The 20,012-nt window shown below is 45.0% G+C and overlaps 1 protein-coding gene across 1 annotated transcript in view; it reads right to left on the bottom strand.

Annotated features, from left to right (window-relative positions):
* The window catches only part of adamts16 (ADAM metallopeptidase with thrombospondin type 1 motif, 16), a 335,654-nt gene that overhangs the window by 117,536 nt on the left and 198,106 nt on the right, over positions 1 to 20,012 (bottom strand). Inside the window, exon 17 of the mRNA XM_078535725.1 lies at positions 6,283 to 6,421. Coding sequence (XP_078391851.1) covers positions 6,283 to 6,421 — 139 coding nt within the window. The remainder of the gene's footprint in view (positions 1 to 6,282; positions 6,422 to 20,012) is intronic.

Raw genomic sequence — 20,012 nt, forward strand, 5'->3', positions numbered from 1 at the left:
AGAGAGAGCAAGTGAGTCTGGAAGGCATAGAAATTACAGGCCAGTTAAGGCACAAAGGGAGTTTGGCAAGGTTGGACGGTATTTATTTTAATGCAAGGAGTCTGATGAATAAGGCAGATGAGTTACGGGCACAAACTAACACATGGAAGTATGATGTCATTGCTGTCACAGAGACATGGTTGAGAGGGGGGCAGGAGTGGCAGCTCAATACTCAAGGATATAGGGTCTTCAGGCGAGGCAGGGAAGGAGGTAAAAGAGGAGGGGGTATCGCAATATTGATCAAGGAATCAATTACAGCAGTAAGGAGGGATGACATCTTAGCAGGCTCTTCAAATGAAGCCATATGGGTAGAACTGAGAAACAAAAAAGGAGCAATCATATTGCTGGGAGTGTACCATAGGCCCCCAAACAGTCAGAGAGAAATAGAAGAGCAAATATGTAGGCAAATTTCAGACAAGTGTAAAAATAATAGGGTAGTAATAGTGGGGGATTTCAACTTCCCCAACATTAACTGGGTTAGTCATAGTGTGATAGGTTTAGAGGGAGCGGAATTGTTAAAAAGCATCCAGGAGAGCTTTTGAAGCCAGTACGTAGAAGGTCCTACAAGAGAGGGGGCGGTCCTGGACTTAATTTTGGGGAATGAAGCCAGGCAAGTGGTAAAGGTATCAGTGGGGGAGCATTTTGTAGATAGTGATCATAACTTCGTTAGATTCAACGTTGTTATAGAAAAGGACAAGGATGGGCCAGAAATCAAAGTTCTAAATTGGGGGAAGGCCGATTTTAATAAGATCAGATATGATTTGGCCATACTGGACTGGGAGCAGCTACATTTAGGTAAATCTGCATCAGAGCAGTGGTACTTATTCAAGAAGGAAATAGGGAGAGTATAGGGCCAACATATTCCAGTAAAGGCAAAGGGTGGGACCAACAAATCCAGGGAACACTGGTTGTCGAGGGATATACAGGATTGGATAAAGAGAAAAAGGAAGGCTTATGGCAGATACTGAGGACTCAAAACAGCGGAAACCCTAGAGGAGTATAGAACGTATAGGGGGAAACTTAAAAAACAAATTAGAAGAGCAAAAAGGGGGCATGAGAAAACATTGGCAGGTAAAAAAAAAGGGAAATCCAAAGTTGTTTTACAAGTACATCAAGAGTAAGAGGATAACTAGGGAAAGAATAGGGCCCATTAAGGACCACAGTGGTAATTTTTGTGTGGAACCGGAAGACGTAGGTAGGGTTCTAAGTGAATACTTTGTGTTGGTGTTCACAAGTGAGGGTGATGACATGGGTATGGAAATCAGGCAGGAGGACTGTGATATAATTAAAGAAATTAGCATAGAAAGGGAGGAGGTTCTAAGTGGTCTGGCAGGCTTAAAAGTAGATAAATCTCCAGGCTCGGATGAAATGTATCCCAGGATGTTGAGTGAGGCAAGGGAGGAGATAGCAGGGGCACTGGCAATAGCTTACAATACCTCTCTGGCCACAGGAGAGGTGCCAGAGGACTGGAGGACAGCCAATGTGGTACCGTTATTCAAGAAGGGAGGAAGGGATAAACCAGGGAACTACAGGCCAGTCAGTCTAATCTCAGCGGTGGGGAAACTATTGGAAGCAATTCTGAGGGACAGAATTAATTGGAGAGGCAGGGATTAATCAAGGACAGTTAGCATGATTTTGTTCAGGGGAGGTCATGTCTGACCAACTTGATTGAATTTTTCGAAGAGGTGACCAGGCGTGTAGATGAGGGCAATGCATTTGACGTAGTCGACTTGGACTTCAGCAAGGCTTTTGATAAGTTCCCGCATGGGAGACTGATAATGAAGGTAAGAGCCCATGGAATCCAAGGCAATTTCGCAAATTGGATCCAGAATTGGCTGAGTGGCAGGAAGCAGAGGGTGATGGTCGAGGGGTGTTTTTGTGACTGGATGCCTGTGTCCAGTGGGGTTCCACAGGGATCGGTATTGGGTCCCTTGCTGTTTGCGGTATATATAAACGATTTAGACTTGAATGTAGGAGGGCTGATCAGTAAGTTCGTGGATGACACGATAATTGGTGGGGTGGTAAATAGTGAGAAGGATAGCCTTAGATTACAGGAGGATATAGACGGGCTTGTCAGATGGGCTGATCAGTGGCAAACGGAATTTAATCCGGATAAGTGTGAGGTGATGCACTTGGGCAGGACAAACAAGGCACGGGAATACACGATGAATGGTAGGACCCTGGGAAGTACTGAGGATCAGAGGGACCTTGGTATGCATGTCCACTGATCCCTTAAGGTAACGGGACAGGTAGATAAGGTGGTTAAGAAGGCATGTGGGATTCTTGCCTTTAGTAGTCGAGGCATAGAATATAAGAGCAGGGAGGTTATGCCGGAACTGTATAAAACGCTGGTTAATCCACAGCTAGAGTATTGCATGCAGTTCTGGAATCCGCATTATAGGAAAGATGTGATTGGGCTAGAGAGAGTGCAGCGGAGGTTTACCAGGGTGTTGCCTGGAATGGAGAGTTTTAGTTATGAGGAGAGATTGGATAGACTGGAGTTATTTTCCCTGGAGCAGAGGAGATTGAGGGTGGACATGATTGAGGTGTATAAAATTATGAGGGGCATAGATAGGGTAGACAGGAAGGAACTTTTGCCCATGGTGGAGGGATAAATAACCAGGGGGCATAGATTTAAAGTAAGGCAGGAGGTTTAGAGGGGGTGTGAGGGAGATCTTTTTCACTCAAAGGGTGGTGGGAATCTGGAACTCACTGCCTGAAAGGGTGGTAGAGGCAGAAACCCTCATAACATTGAAGAAGTATTTGGATGTGCACTTGCGATGCCATGGCATACAAGGCTATGGGCCTAGTGCTGGAAATTGGGATTAGAATAGTTAGGTACTTGTTTGACCGGTGCAGACTCGATGGGCTGAAGGGCCTTTTTCTGTGCTGTAGACCTTTATGACTCTATAAATGCCCTCTGAAAGGCACTCAGTTCTCAAGCACAATTAGGGGTGGGCAATAAATGATGGCCTAGCCAGCGATACCCATTAAAAAAAATGTTTAGAGTTGAGAGAAAGGAAGGGCAACCAAAGTCTGGAAGAAGAAAGAAATAGAGAGTAAAATGAAATTGAAAAATGGTGTGTAAAACAGATGTTGGGTTGATAATACAAGTGCAAACCAGGCTGTAAAGAGAAAGTTCAGGGGCGAAGTGAGATAGAAAATAAGAGAGGCAAAGAGAGTGTATGAAAAGAGACTGCCAGCTAACATTAAAGGGAATCCAAAAGTCAAATAGGCATACAATCCAAATAGGCATAAAAATAGTAAAAGGCAGTGTAAAGAGGGTGGGGCTGATTAGAGACCAAAAAGATCTACATATGGAGGCAAAGGTACTAAATGGCTACATTGCATCTGTCTTTAGAAAGGAAGAAGATGCTGCCAAAAGCCATCGTGAAAGAGAAACAATGGATAGGCTAAAAATTGACAAAGTGGAGGTATTAGATAGGCTTGTTGTTAAAGTTGTTAAGTCACCAAGATCAGATGGGATGAATCCAAGGATACTGGGATAATTAAGCATGGAAATTGTGGAGGCACTGGTCTTAACATTTCAATCCTCCTTAGCTATGGTGGTGGTGCCAGAGGATTGGAGAGTTGCTAATGTTAAACCCTTGTTCAAAAAAGGGTGTAAGGATAAACCTAGCAACTACACACCAGTCAGTTAAACATGAGTGGTAGGAAAACTGTTATAAGCTGGAACAAAACTAATAGTCATTTGGACATGTGTGGATTAATTAAGAAAAGCTAGTGTGGATTTGTTAAAAGGAAACTCATGTTTAACTAACTTGATTGAGTTTTCTGATGAGGTAACAAAGAGAGTTGGTGAGGGTAATGTAGTTGTTGTCATGTACATGGAATTCCAAAAGACGTCTGATAAAGTGCCACATAAGAGTTTGCCAGCAAAATTGATACCCATGGAATAAAAAGGTCAGTGTCATCATGGATGCAAAGTTTACTGAGAGACAAGAAACACAGAGTAGTGGTGAACTGTTGTTTTTTGGACTGTAGGAAGGGATAGTTTTTCCCAGGGGTTGATACCAGGGCCACTGCTACTTTTGATATATATTCATGACCTGGACTTGGGTGTACAAGGCACAATTTCAGAATTTGCAGATGACACAAAACTTGGAAGTATTGTGAACTGTGAGGAGGATAGCTAGCGTGGAAGCAAGTCATCCTCAACCTCGAGGGGCAGCCTAAGGGGTCGAGGATAGTAATAAATTTAAAGAGAAAAGGCGGAATGGGTGGACGTGTGGCAGATGGAACCTAATGTAGAGAAGTGTGAAATGATACATTTTGGTAAGATGAGGAGTGGCAACATAAAATAATCAATACAATTCTAAAGGCATACAGGAACAGAGAGATATGTGGGTTTATGTGCACAAATCATTGAAGTGGAAGGGCAGGTTGAGAACATGGTTAAAAAGGCATTAGTAGAGGCATGGAGTGCAAAGGAAAGGAAATAATAATAAGTTTTTATAAAAAATTGGTCCGACCTCAACTGAAGTATTGTGTCCATTCTAAGCACCTGACTTTAGGAAGGATGTGAAGGCTTTGGAGGGGATGCAGCAAACATTTACAAGAATAGTTCCGGGGATGAGGGACTTAAGTTAGGAAGATAGATTGGAGAAACTGGGCTTGTTTTCCTTAGAGAAGGTTGAGAGGAGATTTGATAGATGTGTTCAAAATCATGAAGAGTTGAGACAGATCAGATCGAGAGAAATTGTTCCCATTGGCAGAAGGGCCAAGAACCAGAAGTCTCTGACTTAAGGTGATTAGCAATGAGTGACGAGGTTCTGGAATTCAATGCCTGAAAAGGTGGTGGAGGCAGATTCAATCGTGGCTTTCATAGGGAATTGAATAAGCACCTGAAGATAAAATATTTGCAAGGCTACAGGGAAAGGCTGGTTAAATGGGGCTAGCTAAACTGCTCTTGCAGAGAATCAGCACTAGCTTGAAAAATGCTTAAACGCTTACTCGACTGTTGCTCAGTAGATCTGTTAGAAACCTTTCCACAAATTCTTTTCAGAGGCCAAATATTGTTTCCCCACTCCTACAAATGTAAGGATTGAATTTCGGGGATTCACCCGATCAATGGCTGTAACGTTGATATTTGTGTGGTTTCTCCAGGTACTCCACAGATCAAATGTAAAAGTATTGTAATGTCTTGTGGACCTTGCAATGGAGGCTTATTAGTATACCTTCTTTTTGGTATTATAAACACTTCTTCCCTCTGGTTTTGCAAATGATTACATTCTTTTCTCTGAAGATAAGTAACTGCTTAAAATAAGTATTACGTGTACAATTTTCCCTTCATAGTTGTGACTTGTTCCTGGAATGATACATTTCTAAATTACTCATAGGGACACAAAAAACCTTCTGCATTCTCAACACAATTTTCATTGGAATGATCAACCAAACTACAGTAAAGTTAGATTGTGTGCATATCCCTTACCTCATTCATCGATGCATTGCATTCTGTATGTTTAGGGAATGGGGTGAGAGAGAAACAGCAGGAAGTATCAAGAAAATACATGTGCTACTTGTCCATGGGCACAAATAATTGTGTTTGCTCCCATAAAAGACAAACCTGAAGTGATATTCTTAAAATGCAATGGAATAATGTATGATGAGGGAAGCTACTAGTTTGGCAAACAAGTTGTGAGTACAATGTCGAAAGACATCTTAAAACAGAATAAGGATATTGCATATCAACCTTATGAACTAATAAGCAGAGTGTAGCCTTTGTATGTTAAGGAGTTCCGGGCATGTCAACAAATAAATAAAGCATAAGATTACACAGAATTTACAATACAGAAACTCGGCCCAACTGGTTTATGTCAGTGTTTATGCTCCAGACTAGCTGCCTTGCACTCTACCTATCTAACCGAATCAGCATATCTTTTTAAAATGCAGTGAAACAAAGTCAAAATGTGCTTATTTCCAAGGGAAGGAAGCAGTAGATGAAACACCCAAAATGACAAGGGAAAGTTTGAAGGATATTGTTGAATAAGCTGAAACATGTGTCCATTGTTCTTAGGGCTACCTACTTATATTCAGAAATCCCACCCTGTTTATTCAGCTTTTTTCCTTTTCATCTGTGCAGCCTTGAAGCCAACAGCTAATCCCACTTATTCCTTTCAACAGGAAGATGCACAAGTCACATCTTCCAGTAACTGATGATGGGAAAGGTCCACCTAAGAATCTTGTAAATTCATGTTAAGTGATTGTACAAGGAAACATTACCTCCTCCACAAGAAGCTGAGCATTCAGAACGAACAATAGCCCATGTGTAATTGTGTTTTGGAGCTGTTTTGTTCTCAGTCGATGATTTTGGCAAGGCATATTCCCATCCGATCCCTGGATTTTTGCCCTGAAGTAGTATCTGGATAAACAAAATAAAGGTTGGAAAAAAATGTTTTCATCACTTCATCTCCTATCATGTCAAAAGTGACTGCACTACAGCTTAATCAAATGACCTTATTTAACAGTCGCCAAAATTGGAATTGATTTTTTCCATTTATCAATGTTTTGAAGCTTGCCTCAGGGCAACAGGCCTTTATTAAGTTAAAACATATCCAAATGCAGCAAACCCACAACAAAACCTTTTCCAAAATAGTTTACATTGTGATTTTACAACTCAGTGAAACAATCTCTGATTTATTCAGAGTAGCAACTAATTCTGCATGTTATTCAGTAGTTTGTGCTATAAAAAAAATGTTACTTGCAATACTGACCAAAGGTGATGGGTTTCGGGTGACATACCCCTTCACCCCTAAATAAGGGCTGAAAGAAATCCTAAAGCTAAATTTTACCGCAGTTCCATTCCACTCCAAACTTTATTCATTAAAAGTGCACCTGACCTCAACCTGCAAGGTGTTAGAAGGATGGAGCTCATGGCAACGTTTGAAGCAGGATCGCAGCTTTCTATAGAGCTGGAAAATTATTTGCTGGCTTGGTGGTCTTGTTCATTACTTTTGTGTTTTGAAATGGTATGTCTAATGTTAGACAGTGGCTGCCCCCAACGTTTCATACACCACAAGTTCCGTGGCTCAGCTGTGAAACCACAGGGGAGGTACAGGTCAGGTCAGAACCTTTCTTGAACTGAATACTATTATACATTATATCCTCTCAGTAGATATGTAAATACACAGTAGTGGACATGTATTTGTTATAGCAGCTCTCCTACAAGTGAGCCTTTGGTAGTCTGATATGAAGCTGCAAATGTTTCTCTCTATTTTGCCACACTTGAATACAAAATCTGGATATTTCAAATGAGTATTCTTTCTAGTATATAAATGATGCTTTGCTTTTCTCAAAGTCTTATCCATGGATTCAGCTCCTCTTCAATTGGATAACACTTTAGTTCCCAGTTGATGTGGCATTGTTTTGATTTCTTTTTGTACGGAACACCCCACTATTCAAGCACTTTGGGTGTCCATATGCTCAAAATCACCCATGGGGCAGAATTTTACTGCCACTCTCGCCAGCGGGATTTTCTGGTCCCACCAAAGTCAATGGACTTTTGACTGGCATGCCACATTTTCCGACCTCGTACAATTCCACCCACACCGTCTCTAGCCTTAATTTCTAATGTTTTTTCGGTCCCAGTGACTGCACCACTGACAGCAGTCTCTGACTCTGGCAGCACTTTATCAGTGCTGCACTGGGGTGTCAGCCTTGGTTTTAATGCTCAAGATCTGGAATGGGACTTGAACCCACAACTTTCTGACTCAGAGATGAGAGTCACTGCTGACAAAAGTTCAAGGGCCTTTTGTCAGAATGTTGACTTTGTTTATCTCTTCACAGATATTTCCTCACCTACTGAGTATTTCCAGTATTTTTTGGTTTTATTTCAGATTTATAGCATCTGCATTGTTTTGCTTTTGTGGTAGCATGACAATTTTACCCTTGATTTAAAATTTATGTGAATCTAAAAGTTCATTCCTATTGACTACATTTTTCCTCAGAGCACATGGCTATAAAAACATGGAATTAGATTTACGCCTCAGAGATAGGGCTACATTTAGCTGTTCTTTTGGTAGACAAGTGTGGAATGAAGATGAATTAGTGTGACAAACAGCGTATGATTTGCCCTTTTCATTTCTTTGACTTCCACAACTTAAATACATACTAATTTTACTAGCTTGGATCAATGGTAGCACTCTCATCTTGAGGTCTGAAGGTCATGGGCTCAAGTCTTTGTAACAGCAGTCTTATTTTATTGTGAAGCCAATCCATCAGAAAAGCTGCTTTTTAACTGATATTAGGAGTGTTAATCTCTGTGAGTATTTCTAGAGAACTGTAAAAACTGTGAAGGAATTAGTAAATTAAAACAGAAGTTGAGTGCCAATATGATTGTTGAACTATTCTCCATTCTGCTGAATGTGGCTAGAGCTTGAAAACATTGCCAGCTATTCAATGACTATCTTGTGTGTCTACAAATGAATAAATCACCCCCACTCCTGTGAATGCAACCATCCCCCCAAACTCATTCATCAGGCATTCTCTAAAGATTATGGCAGATGGTAGTGTTGATAGCACTATCAAAGAGGCCATTTCTGTATTGCAGAGCATCCTGGAGAGAGTGACTCTTCCAGGAATCCCTAAACACACTCCATGGAACAGTGGCCTCCTGACTGATACCTCCATTAATGTATGGAAGAATGATTATCCGGGGCTATATAAGCTGCAGGTTGGGAATGTGTAGAAGTTTCTAGATCTCCTGTGCAGCCTGCCTGATGATCCTGGCTTCCTATGTTGTTCATTGTTCTTCCTCCTCCATGAATAAATGACAAAGACTGGAATGGGGTAAAACATTTTCCTCTTCATTATAGGGAAAACTCCCCAAACAAAAAAACAGCCTCAAGGCAGACTTCCAAATGAAGATAAGGATCATGGAAATAAAGAGAAAAAATAAAATCAACTTCAGATCAATCCCAAATTAAGTTATAACTCTGTCCCTCGAGCAGCTTGCAGCTAAAGTGCGGAGGGGTGGGTTTATTACTGGTGAAATTAGTCGCCACCGACCCCACGAATTTCAGAGGGATAGGCCCAATTAAATATTTTTGTTTTTTGCTCTTTGTAGTAACTTTACCTGTGCTTAGGCACTCACTGCTAGGGCAGGATGGAAAATTACAATCCCGTGATTTCAATGCCCCCAGTAGCTTAAAAGGGCAGATAGCCTTGATGTAAACATTTTGCTGCCTTTGACATTAAAGATAAAATGCACATGTATTTCTATCCATTGACTACTTCTGCATTGATTGTACTCACTACAGGGATGATCAATGGACAGCTCCATAGGGCACATTTAAATGTGTAATACCCTTCATTTACCAACCCTAGGTACCAGTTGTTAGCAGGCATACTGTATAATGTTGGAAGGTGGTGAAGATGGAAAATTGAATGCAAAATATCACAGCATCATTCTGCCTCATTTAAATATGCCTCTGTATCTGGATAAACTTTTTCAGTGGCAGCAAAAGTGATACCGGAAGGCAGTAGAACCAAAAAAATGAGCATGGATGCTGTGGTAAAAGCCCTAGATTAACTTCTCACCTTCACCTTAGTGACAATGGAAAAAAGGAGGAAAATCCTGCCCAAGGACTTTGAATTATTGGCAGGGGGATTGGTTTGTGGGAATCATGTCCAGCAGCAGATACATTAAAATTCAAGCACTGTTGCATCTAAATGGGAAGGCACTGAATTAACAAAGGAATTTAGTGGTCAGCTCAAGTTATTATAAGCTGGTTTATGGGTGCAATGTTGATCAAAAAGCTCAACTTTATGTGTTTTCATTGGAAACATATTAGAATATAAAGACAAGAAGTGCCTACTGGATTTATAGAATTCTAGTCAAATATCAAATTGCAATTGCAATCTAGGCCGGCAAGGCATTGACGAGAACAGCAAAGGTGTCACTTAAGTTAGACATCTTTCACCAGTGCTGTCTACTTAAGATCCTGGGCATCACATAGAGAGACAGCATCAAAAATGAAGAGGTGGCACATAGGATTGGTCAGACGTACCTGCATCACATCGAGACAGAGAGACAACTGAGGCTGGCAGGACACGTATTTCGCCTCCCAGACATACACCCCAGAATGGCAATAGAATGGATACCACCAGATGAAAGAAGATGGAACTGGCCAAAGAAAACCTAGCGACGTACATTTAAGAAGGGCTTCCAAGAGCAGAACACCACTTGGGCTGGAGCGAAAGAGATTGTGGTGGATTGGGGCTGTCGGCGGAGTCTTGCTGCCCATTGTCCTGCATGGGACTGCAGGAACTAAGTTGAAGTAAGTAGGTCAAATATCAAAGAGTCACAGAATTTTAACGGCACAGAAGGAGGCTATTCGGCCTATTGTGACTGCTCTCCACATGAGCATTATGACTTAGTGCCATTGCCCTGCCTTTTCCCCATTCCCCTATACATTGTTTCTATTAAAATAATCATCTAATGCCCTCTTGAATGCCTCAGTTGAACTGGAATATTCCATTTAGTTTTGACCATTGACCCTAGTAAGGAAATTAACCTTGAAGAAGATTCAGAGGCAATTCAGTAGGATTATATCTAGGGTGAAAAGACAGTGGTAACCAGCAACTGGACAAATATAAGTTACATTCCTAGGGCATAAAGAGATACAAGGGGTTATGTTAAGCAGCTATTCAAAATTAAAAAGAAGAGATTCAATAGGGTAGATAAGGAGTGGCTATTCCATCTAAGGGAATCGCAAAGAAGGGATATAATCTTAAAGTTAGAAGTTAAGTAATCTAAAGCAAATGTAGGGAAAACTTCTTACACAAACGTTTGTGAGGAGGAATCTCATACAGAGATAAATTTTTGCCTTCCTTGCCTAGGTGGTAATCTAGCAAAGGGGAGTGAGTGCTCGCTGGTTGCAGAACCTGCCCAATATCAATGAATTTAAAATCATATGGTCTGCTCTGCCAGATTACTGCTCATGCAATGAAGATGAACATTTGACCTGCTGTCCCATCAGGCCAAAGATGTAAAATCAACTGAGATGCTTAAAAGGGCCATAGACACTTACTTGGGAAGAAAGGGTATTTAAAGGCATGCAACAGTGGTAAACATTTAGGATTAAAAAAGAAGCCGCCTAACTAACAAAATGGCAGAGCATGCTCAAAGGTCTGACCGGCCCACACCTATTCCTATGACATACTGCTGTTGAACTGTTCTCAGTCAGAACTGAAACATGGTTACTTCACACCTGAAACCAGAACAAAGTCTCTTTGCTGTTTATAAAGGTCTTAAGTGACGTGAGTTTTGGTAGGTTCAGCCTATTTGATTGCAATCATAAGCACCACACCAAAATGGCAGTTTCATTTGTGGAGGTTGTATGAACAGATAGTGTGGGAATTTTAAAAGAATCACACAGATGTTATAGGGCTAACTATTATTTGAGGCATATTGGAGGGAGCTTGACCTCACCAGGAGTGCTCAACACTGATATCAGCTGCGAAAAGCAGAATAAATTATTAATCCTCCATGTGGGCACCCTTCCCCTTATCAATTAACCCCAAAATATGAAAACAAATGAAAAAAAATTCATGATAATTTCTAACATTATAATCTTATTATTAAGGTATGGCTTAATGGGAACAACACAAAAAGGCATGTATAAGGGTAAACAAAGCTACAAAATAGATTAAGGAATTAACCTGGAATCTTCCTTAATTTAATTTAAATGTAATCTTAGTCCTTGCATTTGCATAGCTGATGCAGCATCAATGAAGCATCTGAGGACCTTGATCAGACTGAAAATTACTTTGGGTCTTTTCATTTTCTATTTTAAAGTGTATCTGGATCAAGTTTAACATTCTTAAAATTATGCAAATTCTTTCTTAAGGCAGGGCTGGATGCTCAAGATTAATAAAAATGCAAAGAGATCTCACTTTACTTAGGTGCACCCAAATTTACCCCATAAAGCTTCAAGCTTGTTAAAGCTTTAACATGGATAGATGGAATGTTAAAACTAAATCAATTATGACAAAAAGCTGATGAATGATTCACCTATTTTAAAAATAAGAATCTCAAATTGATGCTGTGTGATACATGTATGTGAATGATGCATTTGTCAAATTCCTCACTCTCTCTATTTTAAGCAGAATGTTACGTCATTTGAATAAATTAACTGCTGTCTCTGCTAACATAAAAGAGAGAGGACTTGCTGGAGAAAACATGAAGCAAACACATCCTATTCTCTAACAATACGAAAGGAGTGGGCAGGAGAATGTTTTCAGGGTGTTATTTATATGGACTTCCGGAAGACATTTGATAAAGTCCCACATAGGAGACTGTGAGCTAAAGTTGAAGCTTGTGGAATTGAAGGAAATTGGCTGAGCAGCAGGAGACAGAGAGCAAGGATAATGTGCAGACACTTTAATTAACAAAATGTGATCAATGATGACCTGCAAGTATCTGTACTGGGGTCTTAACTATATCATGGTCCTTATTAATGACTTAGATGATGGAATGGAAAGTTACGTATCGAAGTTTACAGATGGCAAAGATAGGCAGCACTGTAAGCAGTGTATATGGAAGCTTAAAATTACTAAGAGATATTGATTGATTAAGCGAATGGCTAAAAACTGTGGCAAATGGATTAAAAGTAGGCAAATCTGAGGACCTATAGATTATGGAACAGGCTACTGGACAATTGGGCAACCCACTGGGGGAGGAGGCTCCACAAATATCCCAATCCTCAATGATGGAGGAGCCCAGCACATCAGTGCAAAAAATAAAGCTGAAGCATTCATAACAATCTTCAGCCAGAAGTGCCGAGTGGATGTCCCATTTCGGCCTCCTCCAGAGGTCCCCGCATCATAGATGCCAGTCTTCAACCAATTCGATTTACTCCATGTGAAATCAAGAGACGGTTGAAGGCACTGGATACTGCAAAGGTTATGGGCACTGACAAGATTCCGGCAATAATACTGAAGGCTTGTGCTCCAGAACTTGCTGCGCCCCTAGCCAAGCTGTTCCAGTGCAGCTACAATGCTAGCATCTACCTGGCTATGCAGAAAATTGCCCAGGTATGTCCTGCACACAAAAAAAAGGACAAATCCATCCCGGCCAATTACCGCCCCATCAGTCTACTCTCCATCATCAGTAAAGTAATGGAAGGGGTCATCAACAGTGTTATCAAGTAGCACTTGCTTAGCAATAACCTGCTCACTGTGGCTGAGTTTGGATTTCCGCCAGGGTCACTCAGCTCCTGACCTCATGGACAAAAGCCTGAACTCCAGAGGTGAGGTGAGAGTGACTGCCCTTGACATCAAGGCCACATTCGACCAAGTATGGCATCAAGGAGCCCTAGAAAAACTGCAGTCAATGGGAATCAGGGGGAAAACTCCGCTGGTTGGAGTCATACCTAGCACAAAGGAAGATGGTTGTGGTTGTTGGAGGTCAATCATCTCAGCCCTAGGACATTACTGCAGGAGTTCCTCAGGGTAGTGTCCTCGGCCCAACCATCTTCAGCTACTTTATCAATAACTTTCCTTCCATTATAAGGACAGAAGTGGGGATGTTAACTGATGATTGTACAATGTTCAACATCATTCGTGCCTCCTCAGATTCTGAAGCAGTCCATGTCCAAATGCAGCAAGGCCTAGGCAATATCCAGGCTTGGGCTAACAAATGGTAAGTAACATTTGCGCCACACAAGTGCCAGGCAATGACCATACCCAACAAGAGATAATCTAACCCTCGTTCCTTGACATTCAATGGCATTACCATTGCCAAATCCCTCACTATTAAAATCCTGGGGGTTGCCATTGACCAAAACCTGAACTGGACTAGCCATGTGAATACTGTGGCTACAAGAGCAGGTCAGAGGCTAGGAATCCTGTAGCAGGTAACTCACCTCCTGACTCCCCAAAATCCTGTCCACCATCCACAAGGCACAAGTCAAGAATGTGATAGAATACTCCCCGCTTTCTGGATGAGTGCAGCGCCCACACCACTCATGAAGCTTGACATCGTCCAGGACAAAGCAGCCCGTATGATTGGCACCACATCATCCAGAAACATTCACTCCCTCCACCACCGATGCACAGTGGCAGCAGTGCGTAGCATCTACAAGATGTGCTGCAGGGATTCACCAAGGTTCCTTAGGCAGCACCTTCCAAATCCATGACCGCTACCATCTAGAAGGACAAGGGCAGCAGATACATGGGAGCACCAGCACCTGGAAGTTCCCCTCCAAGCCACTCACCTTCGCTGACTTGGAAATATATCGCCATTCCTTCATTGTTGCTGGGTCAAAATCCTGGGACTCTCTCCCTAATAGCACTGTGTATGTATCTACACCACAGGGGCTGCAGAGGTTCAAGGAGGCAGCTCACCAACGCCTTCTCAAGGGCATTTAGGGATGGGTAATAAACGCTGACCTAGCCAGCGAAGTCCGCATCCCATAAATGGATAAAAAAAACTTTCTAAATGGGGAAGAGGTAGAAAAGGTGAAGATCCAAAGAGAATTGAGGGTTCAGCTACACTGATCATTAAAGCATCATGAGCAGACACAAAAAATAATCAAAAAAAGGTTACTGGAATGCTGACCTTTATATCTAGAGGATTAGAATACAAGAGGGTAGAAGTCATGCTTCAGCTATACAAAGTCCTGGATAGCTCATGCCTGGAGTGCTGTGAGCAGTTCACTCTTTTCTTAAACCTTCCGCCAATGGAAACAATTTCTCCCTACCTACTCTGTCTAGACTCCCGCATGATTTTGAGAACCTCCATCAAATAATCAATCTTCTCTTCTCGAAGGAGAATAATCCCAGCTTCTCCAATCTATCGACGTAACTGAAGTCCTTCATCTTGAAATCAACCTCGTAAATCTTTCCTGTACCCTCTCAAAAGCCTTCACATCCTTCCTAAAGTGCAGTGCCCAGAATTCAACACAATGAGCGGGACCTTCCTGGCCCAGCGGAGGCTGGTTTGGAGGCAGGAACAGGAGCAAAATTTGAATGTTTTGTGCAAGGTTGGCTTGGGCGAGTGATCTTGCCAAAGGTGGGGTTGATGCGGCAGCCTTTAACCTCCTGGTGGCAGTGGATAGTCAATTGGTGTCGATTAAATGTCAGTTAAGTAGCACAGAGAGGATGCCAAGAGATATTGTGAGCAATAAGAAGAGGCAGCCTCACTGTGGGAGGTCACAGTCTCATTACCTTTGAGGCTACTGAACAACTCACTAGCAGTAAATGGCAAGGCTGTTGTCTGCCCTTATCTTAGCTTTGCCATTGAATGATCGCTTCTCGGCCTTTTGGCTAAGATCAAGTGTTGCAGGGGCGACACCATGGTCCTGCCAAGGCAAGGTCGGGATGGAAGGGCGATAACCAATCGCAATCCAAATCCATACCGTGGGCTACCTATCACCGTCCGAGTCACGGTGAACCACAGCGAAGGAGGATCACCTATGGATCGGGGCTTCTTCACCAGGAGGATCCTGTTGAAGGCGTGCGGCTTCCAAGCTACGGAGATCTTCACCCTGCACGACTCCCGCAAAGGTGGTTATTTTGACGTGACGTTCAAGCGGGTGGCAGACTGCGTCCGGCTCCTGAGGGTGTTCGAGGAGAAGAGAGACCTGCCAGAGATGAAGATCCTGACGGCGGAGCCGCACTTTTCTCTGCCGTTGCAACGGGAACGTGAGGTGATGGTGCATGTGTACAACCCCTTCGTCCCTGTCGCCGACGTGGTCACCTTCCTCACCAGGTACTTCGATAAGGTGGGGAGCGGCACCGAGATTCGAGACGACTTGGGGATCTGGACAGGCAAACGCCTGTTTAAGGTCACGCTAAAGACCGATGGTAAGGGAGCCATTTTCCACCCTCCCTCCAGTTTCGCTATCGGGGGAAACCGTGGCTACCTGGTCTACGCTGGGCAACCCAAGCATTGCCGCTCATGCGGCAAGGCTGGTCATGTGGCGGCCAACTGCAGCGCCTCCCTCTGCAAGATCTGCAAACAGGAAGGGCACCAGACAAAAGACTGCAAACAGGCCAAGTGCTGCAACCTGTGTGGCGAGGCAAGTCACCTCTACAGGACCTGCCCCAAACGCTGCCGTACTTACGCACAGGCAGCCAAAGCCGACCAGGGGGAAGCAGAAGAAATGTTTCGTGTCACTCCAACCACCAAGGTCCCCAGGGAGCTCAACGGGACAAAGGAGGACACAGAGAGAGACAAGGTGGAGAAAGAGATCGAGGCAACAGAGAGCCAATCAACAGCACTACCCCCTGAACCTCCCAGTCCTCAGGACAGCGAATCAATGGAGGAGGAGGCAGCAGTGGAAAAGCAGCAGGGGGAGTGGCGGACGGTGAAGAACAAGAAAAGTAAGAGGGAGCGAAGAAGAAGCAAAGGCGTTTCCCAGAGAAGCGGCAAGAGGCGTCTCCCATCCGACACGGATGACAAGGGCAGCAGCTCTTCGGATGATGAAGTGCGAGAGCGGCACCGACAGAAGAGGCGGCAAAGCTCCAGGGCGTTGGAGGACGAGACACCCGAGCTCCAGAAAATTGGAGACAACAAGGAGACCAGCGCACCCCAACTTTGCCTGCAACCTGAGGAGGCCAGTGCACCACAGCCCCTGGAATCTGGGAGCAGTGAGGCAATCATCGCACCCCAGCTCCAGGAAGCCGGGAACAGCAACACCCCAGAGGGGGTGAGTTTTGGAGAAGCTTCTCCAGCAAAGGTCATCTCAAAACCCGCTCTCCACGTGAACCTCCAGATGCCACTGGAGCAGAACACGGCCAAGGAGATCTACCTCAGCCCATCCAAAGTGAAGGAATTTGAGCTCACTACGGGTATGAAGGAGCAGACTAAAGGTCTGGGACTCTCAGAGACAGTGGGTTTGGTAGGAGAATAAATGCTTTAAAATGGGTTTAAAGATTGTATCCATAAATGTGCGTAGCATTAAATCTACTACGCGATGTGTCGCGACCTTGGACTACCTAGCCAAGGTCAAAGCTGACCTGTTGTTTCTGCAGGAGTGTGCGATACCGCACCTCAGCTCCTACAGGCAATGGTCACGATGGTGGTCCCACGGGCCATCGATCTGGTCGGGCGGAAACGACTCTCGTTCCTCCGGCCTGGGTATTCTGCTGCGGGGAGGCAACTTCACCGTCTCCGAGGTCAAGGAGGTGGTGGGCGGGCGACTCCTCGTAGCAGACGTAATGTACAAGAATGCTCCACTCCGGTTAATTAACGTGTATGGCCCGGCACAAGGGGCTGAGCGGCTGGAGGTTTTTCAGCAGCTCCCACTGCTGCTGGCGACCTCCAGGCCGGTCATTCTGGGCGGGGACTTCAACTGCATCATCGATGCGGCTGGACGATCCGGCAGGGCCGGAAGCAGATTGGACGCTACGTCCAGATCCCTGATGGAAACAGTTAAGGATGCCAAGCTGCACGACGTCTTCAGCAACCCTGCAGACGGAGCGCAGCGTAGATACACCTGGTCGCGGCCAGACGGGTCCATTCGTTCCAGGATAGACTTCCTGTTTGTGTCCCGTGCATTCACAGTCAGATCCACCGAGGTCAAGCCGGTGTTCTTCTCTGACCACTGCCTCCTACTGGCGGACTGCCACTTGGAGAAGGACCTGAGGGTGGGCAGGGGGGCATGGAAGCTAAATGTGCAACTGCTGACCCCAGAGAACATTGAGGAGCTCAAGAGGGATTACAAAGGTTGGAGAACCGTGAAACCCCTCTTTGAGTCCCTGACACACTGGTGGGAAGTGATCAAGGGAAGCATCAAGAGGTTTTTCATCCGCAAAGGCACCCAGAAAGCTAGAAAGGAACAGAGGGAAATGTCCCGACTCCAGAAAAAGATGCAGAATCTGCTCCGGCTGCAGTCGATGGGGGTCGATGTCAAGGAGGAGCTCCAAGAGGTGAAGGGCCAGCAAGCCTCGCACTTTGCCTCCAAGATCATCTTCCGTTCCAGGGTCCGCTCCGTGGAGCAGGATGAGACGTGCTCACGTTTCTTCTTCCAAAAGGTACACAGAGAGCGCTCTGTGATCAGCAGCCTGAAGGAAGAAGACGGCTCAGTAAAGTCATCACGGTCCGACATTCTGAGGATCAGCAAATCCTTTTATGCCGGACTGTATGACGTGAAGCCCACGGACAGCACGGCCTCCCAGTCCTTCCTGTCCTCTATCACGGAGGTCTTAGACCACAGTACGCGGGAGAGCCTGGACAAACCGCTAACTCCTGATGAACTGACTAAGGCCCTCGAGTCCTTCGAGAAGAGTAAAACTCCCGGAAGCGACGGCTTGCCGGCGGAGTTGTATTCGGCTCTGTGGGACTTGATCGGCCCAGACCTGCTAGAAGTGTACGAGAGTATGCTCCTGGCCGGCAGCATGTCAGAATCCATGAGGAAAGGCATCATCACCCTCATCTACAAGCACAAGGGGGAAAGGGAGGAAATTAGAAATTGGCGACCCATTTCACTGTTGAATGTGGACTATAAGATTCTGTCCAAGGTCATCGCCAACCGGGTCAAATCCGCTCTGGAATTGGTAATTCACCCTGACCAGACCTGCTCTGTGCCAGGCAGGAAGATCTCTGACAGCCTGGCGCTGCTCAGGGATACGATTGCCTATGTACAGGACAGGGGTGTGGATACCTGCCTCATCAGCTTGGATCAGGAGAAGGCCTTTGACAGAATATCGCACACCTACATGGGGGATGTGCTCTCCAAAATGGGGTTTGGGGAGGGAATTCGAAATTGGATCCAACTGCTCTACACTAACATCAGTAGCGCAGTCTCAATCAATGGGTGGGAAACAGATAGCTTTCCGATTAAATCTGGAGTCAGGCAGGGCTGTCCTCTCTCGCCTGTCCTTTTCGTGTGTTGCATAGAACCCTTTGCCGAGTCCATCAGGAAGGATCCGGGCATAAGAGGAGTGACGATCCCAGGCAGTGGAGGCACTCAGGTAAAAGCCTCCCTGTACATGGACGACGTCGCCGTCTTCTGCTCGGATCCGCTGTCGGTGCGCAGACTGATGCACATCTGCGACCAGTTCGAACTGGCCTCGGGAGCCAAGGTAAATCGTGGGAAGAGCGAGGCCATGTTCTTTGGGAACTGGGCTGACCGATCCTTTGTCCCCTTCACTGTCAGGGCTGACGGCCTGAAGGTGCTGGGGATATGGTTCGGAGGGACCGGGGCATGCGTTAGAAACTGGAAGGAGCGAGTGGCTATGGTGAAAAGGAAACTGGGCATGTGGGAGCGACGCTCCCTCTCCATTGCGGGTAAGAACCTGGTCATCAGGTGTGAGGTACTCTCGCTGTTGCTGTACGTGGCGCAGGTCTGGCCCATTCCAGACTCCTGCGCGACGGCGATCACTCGAGCCATCTTCCGCTTTATCTGGAGGTCGAAAATGGATCGTGTCCGCAGGGACGCGATGTACAAGCCTCTAGATAAAGGGGGAAAAAACGTGCCCAACATCGCCCTCATACTGATGGCCACCTTTGTGTGCGGCTGCATCAAGCGGTGCGTAGACCCTCAGTACGCAAACACCAAGCGTCACTACGTGCTGAGGTTCTACCTGTCCCCGGTGTTGCGAAGGATGGGTCTGGCCACGCTGCCGCGGAACGCTCCAAGTAGTTGGACCGTGCCGTACCACCTGTCCCTGGTGGAAAAATTTATGCAGAAAAACACCTTTGACCACAAATCCATCAGGCAGTGGTCAGCACGTAACGTCCTAGAGGCCCTGAGGGAAAAGGAGAGGGTGGACCCTGTGGGATGGTTCCCCGAGCAGACTGTCAAAGTCATTTGGCAGAATGCCTCATCGCCAGAACTTTCCAACAAGCACCAAGACGTAGCTTGGCTGGTGGTGAGAAAGGCCCTCCCCGTCAGATCCTTCCTACACGCCAGGAGTCTCACCCCCTCTGCACGTTGCCCTCGAGGTGGCTGTGGTGGGGAAGAGACCGTTGTTCACCTCCTTGTGGATTGTGCCTTTGCAAAGAA

The sequence above is a fragment of the Cetorhinus maximus genome, chromosome 3 (assembly GCF_964194155.1).
Source record: "Cetorhinus maximus chromosome 3, sCetMax3.hap1.1, whole genome shotgun sequence".
Lineage (NCBI taxonomy): Eukaryota > Metazoa > Chordata > Chondrichthyes > Lamniformes > Cetorhinidae > Cetorhinus > Cetorhinus maximus.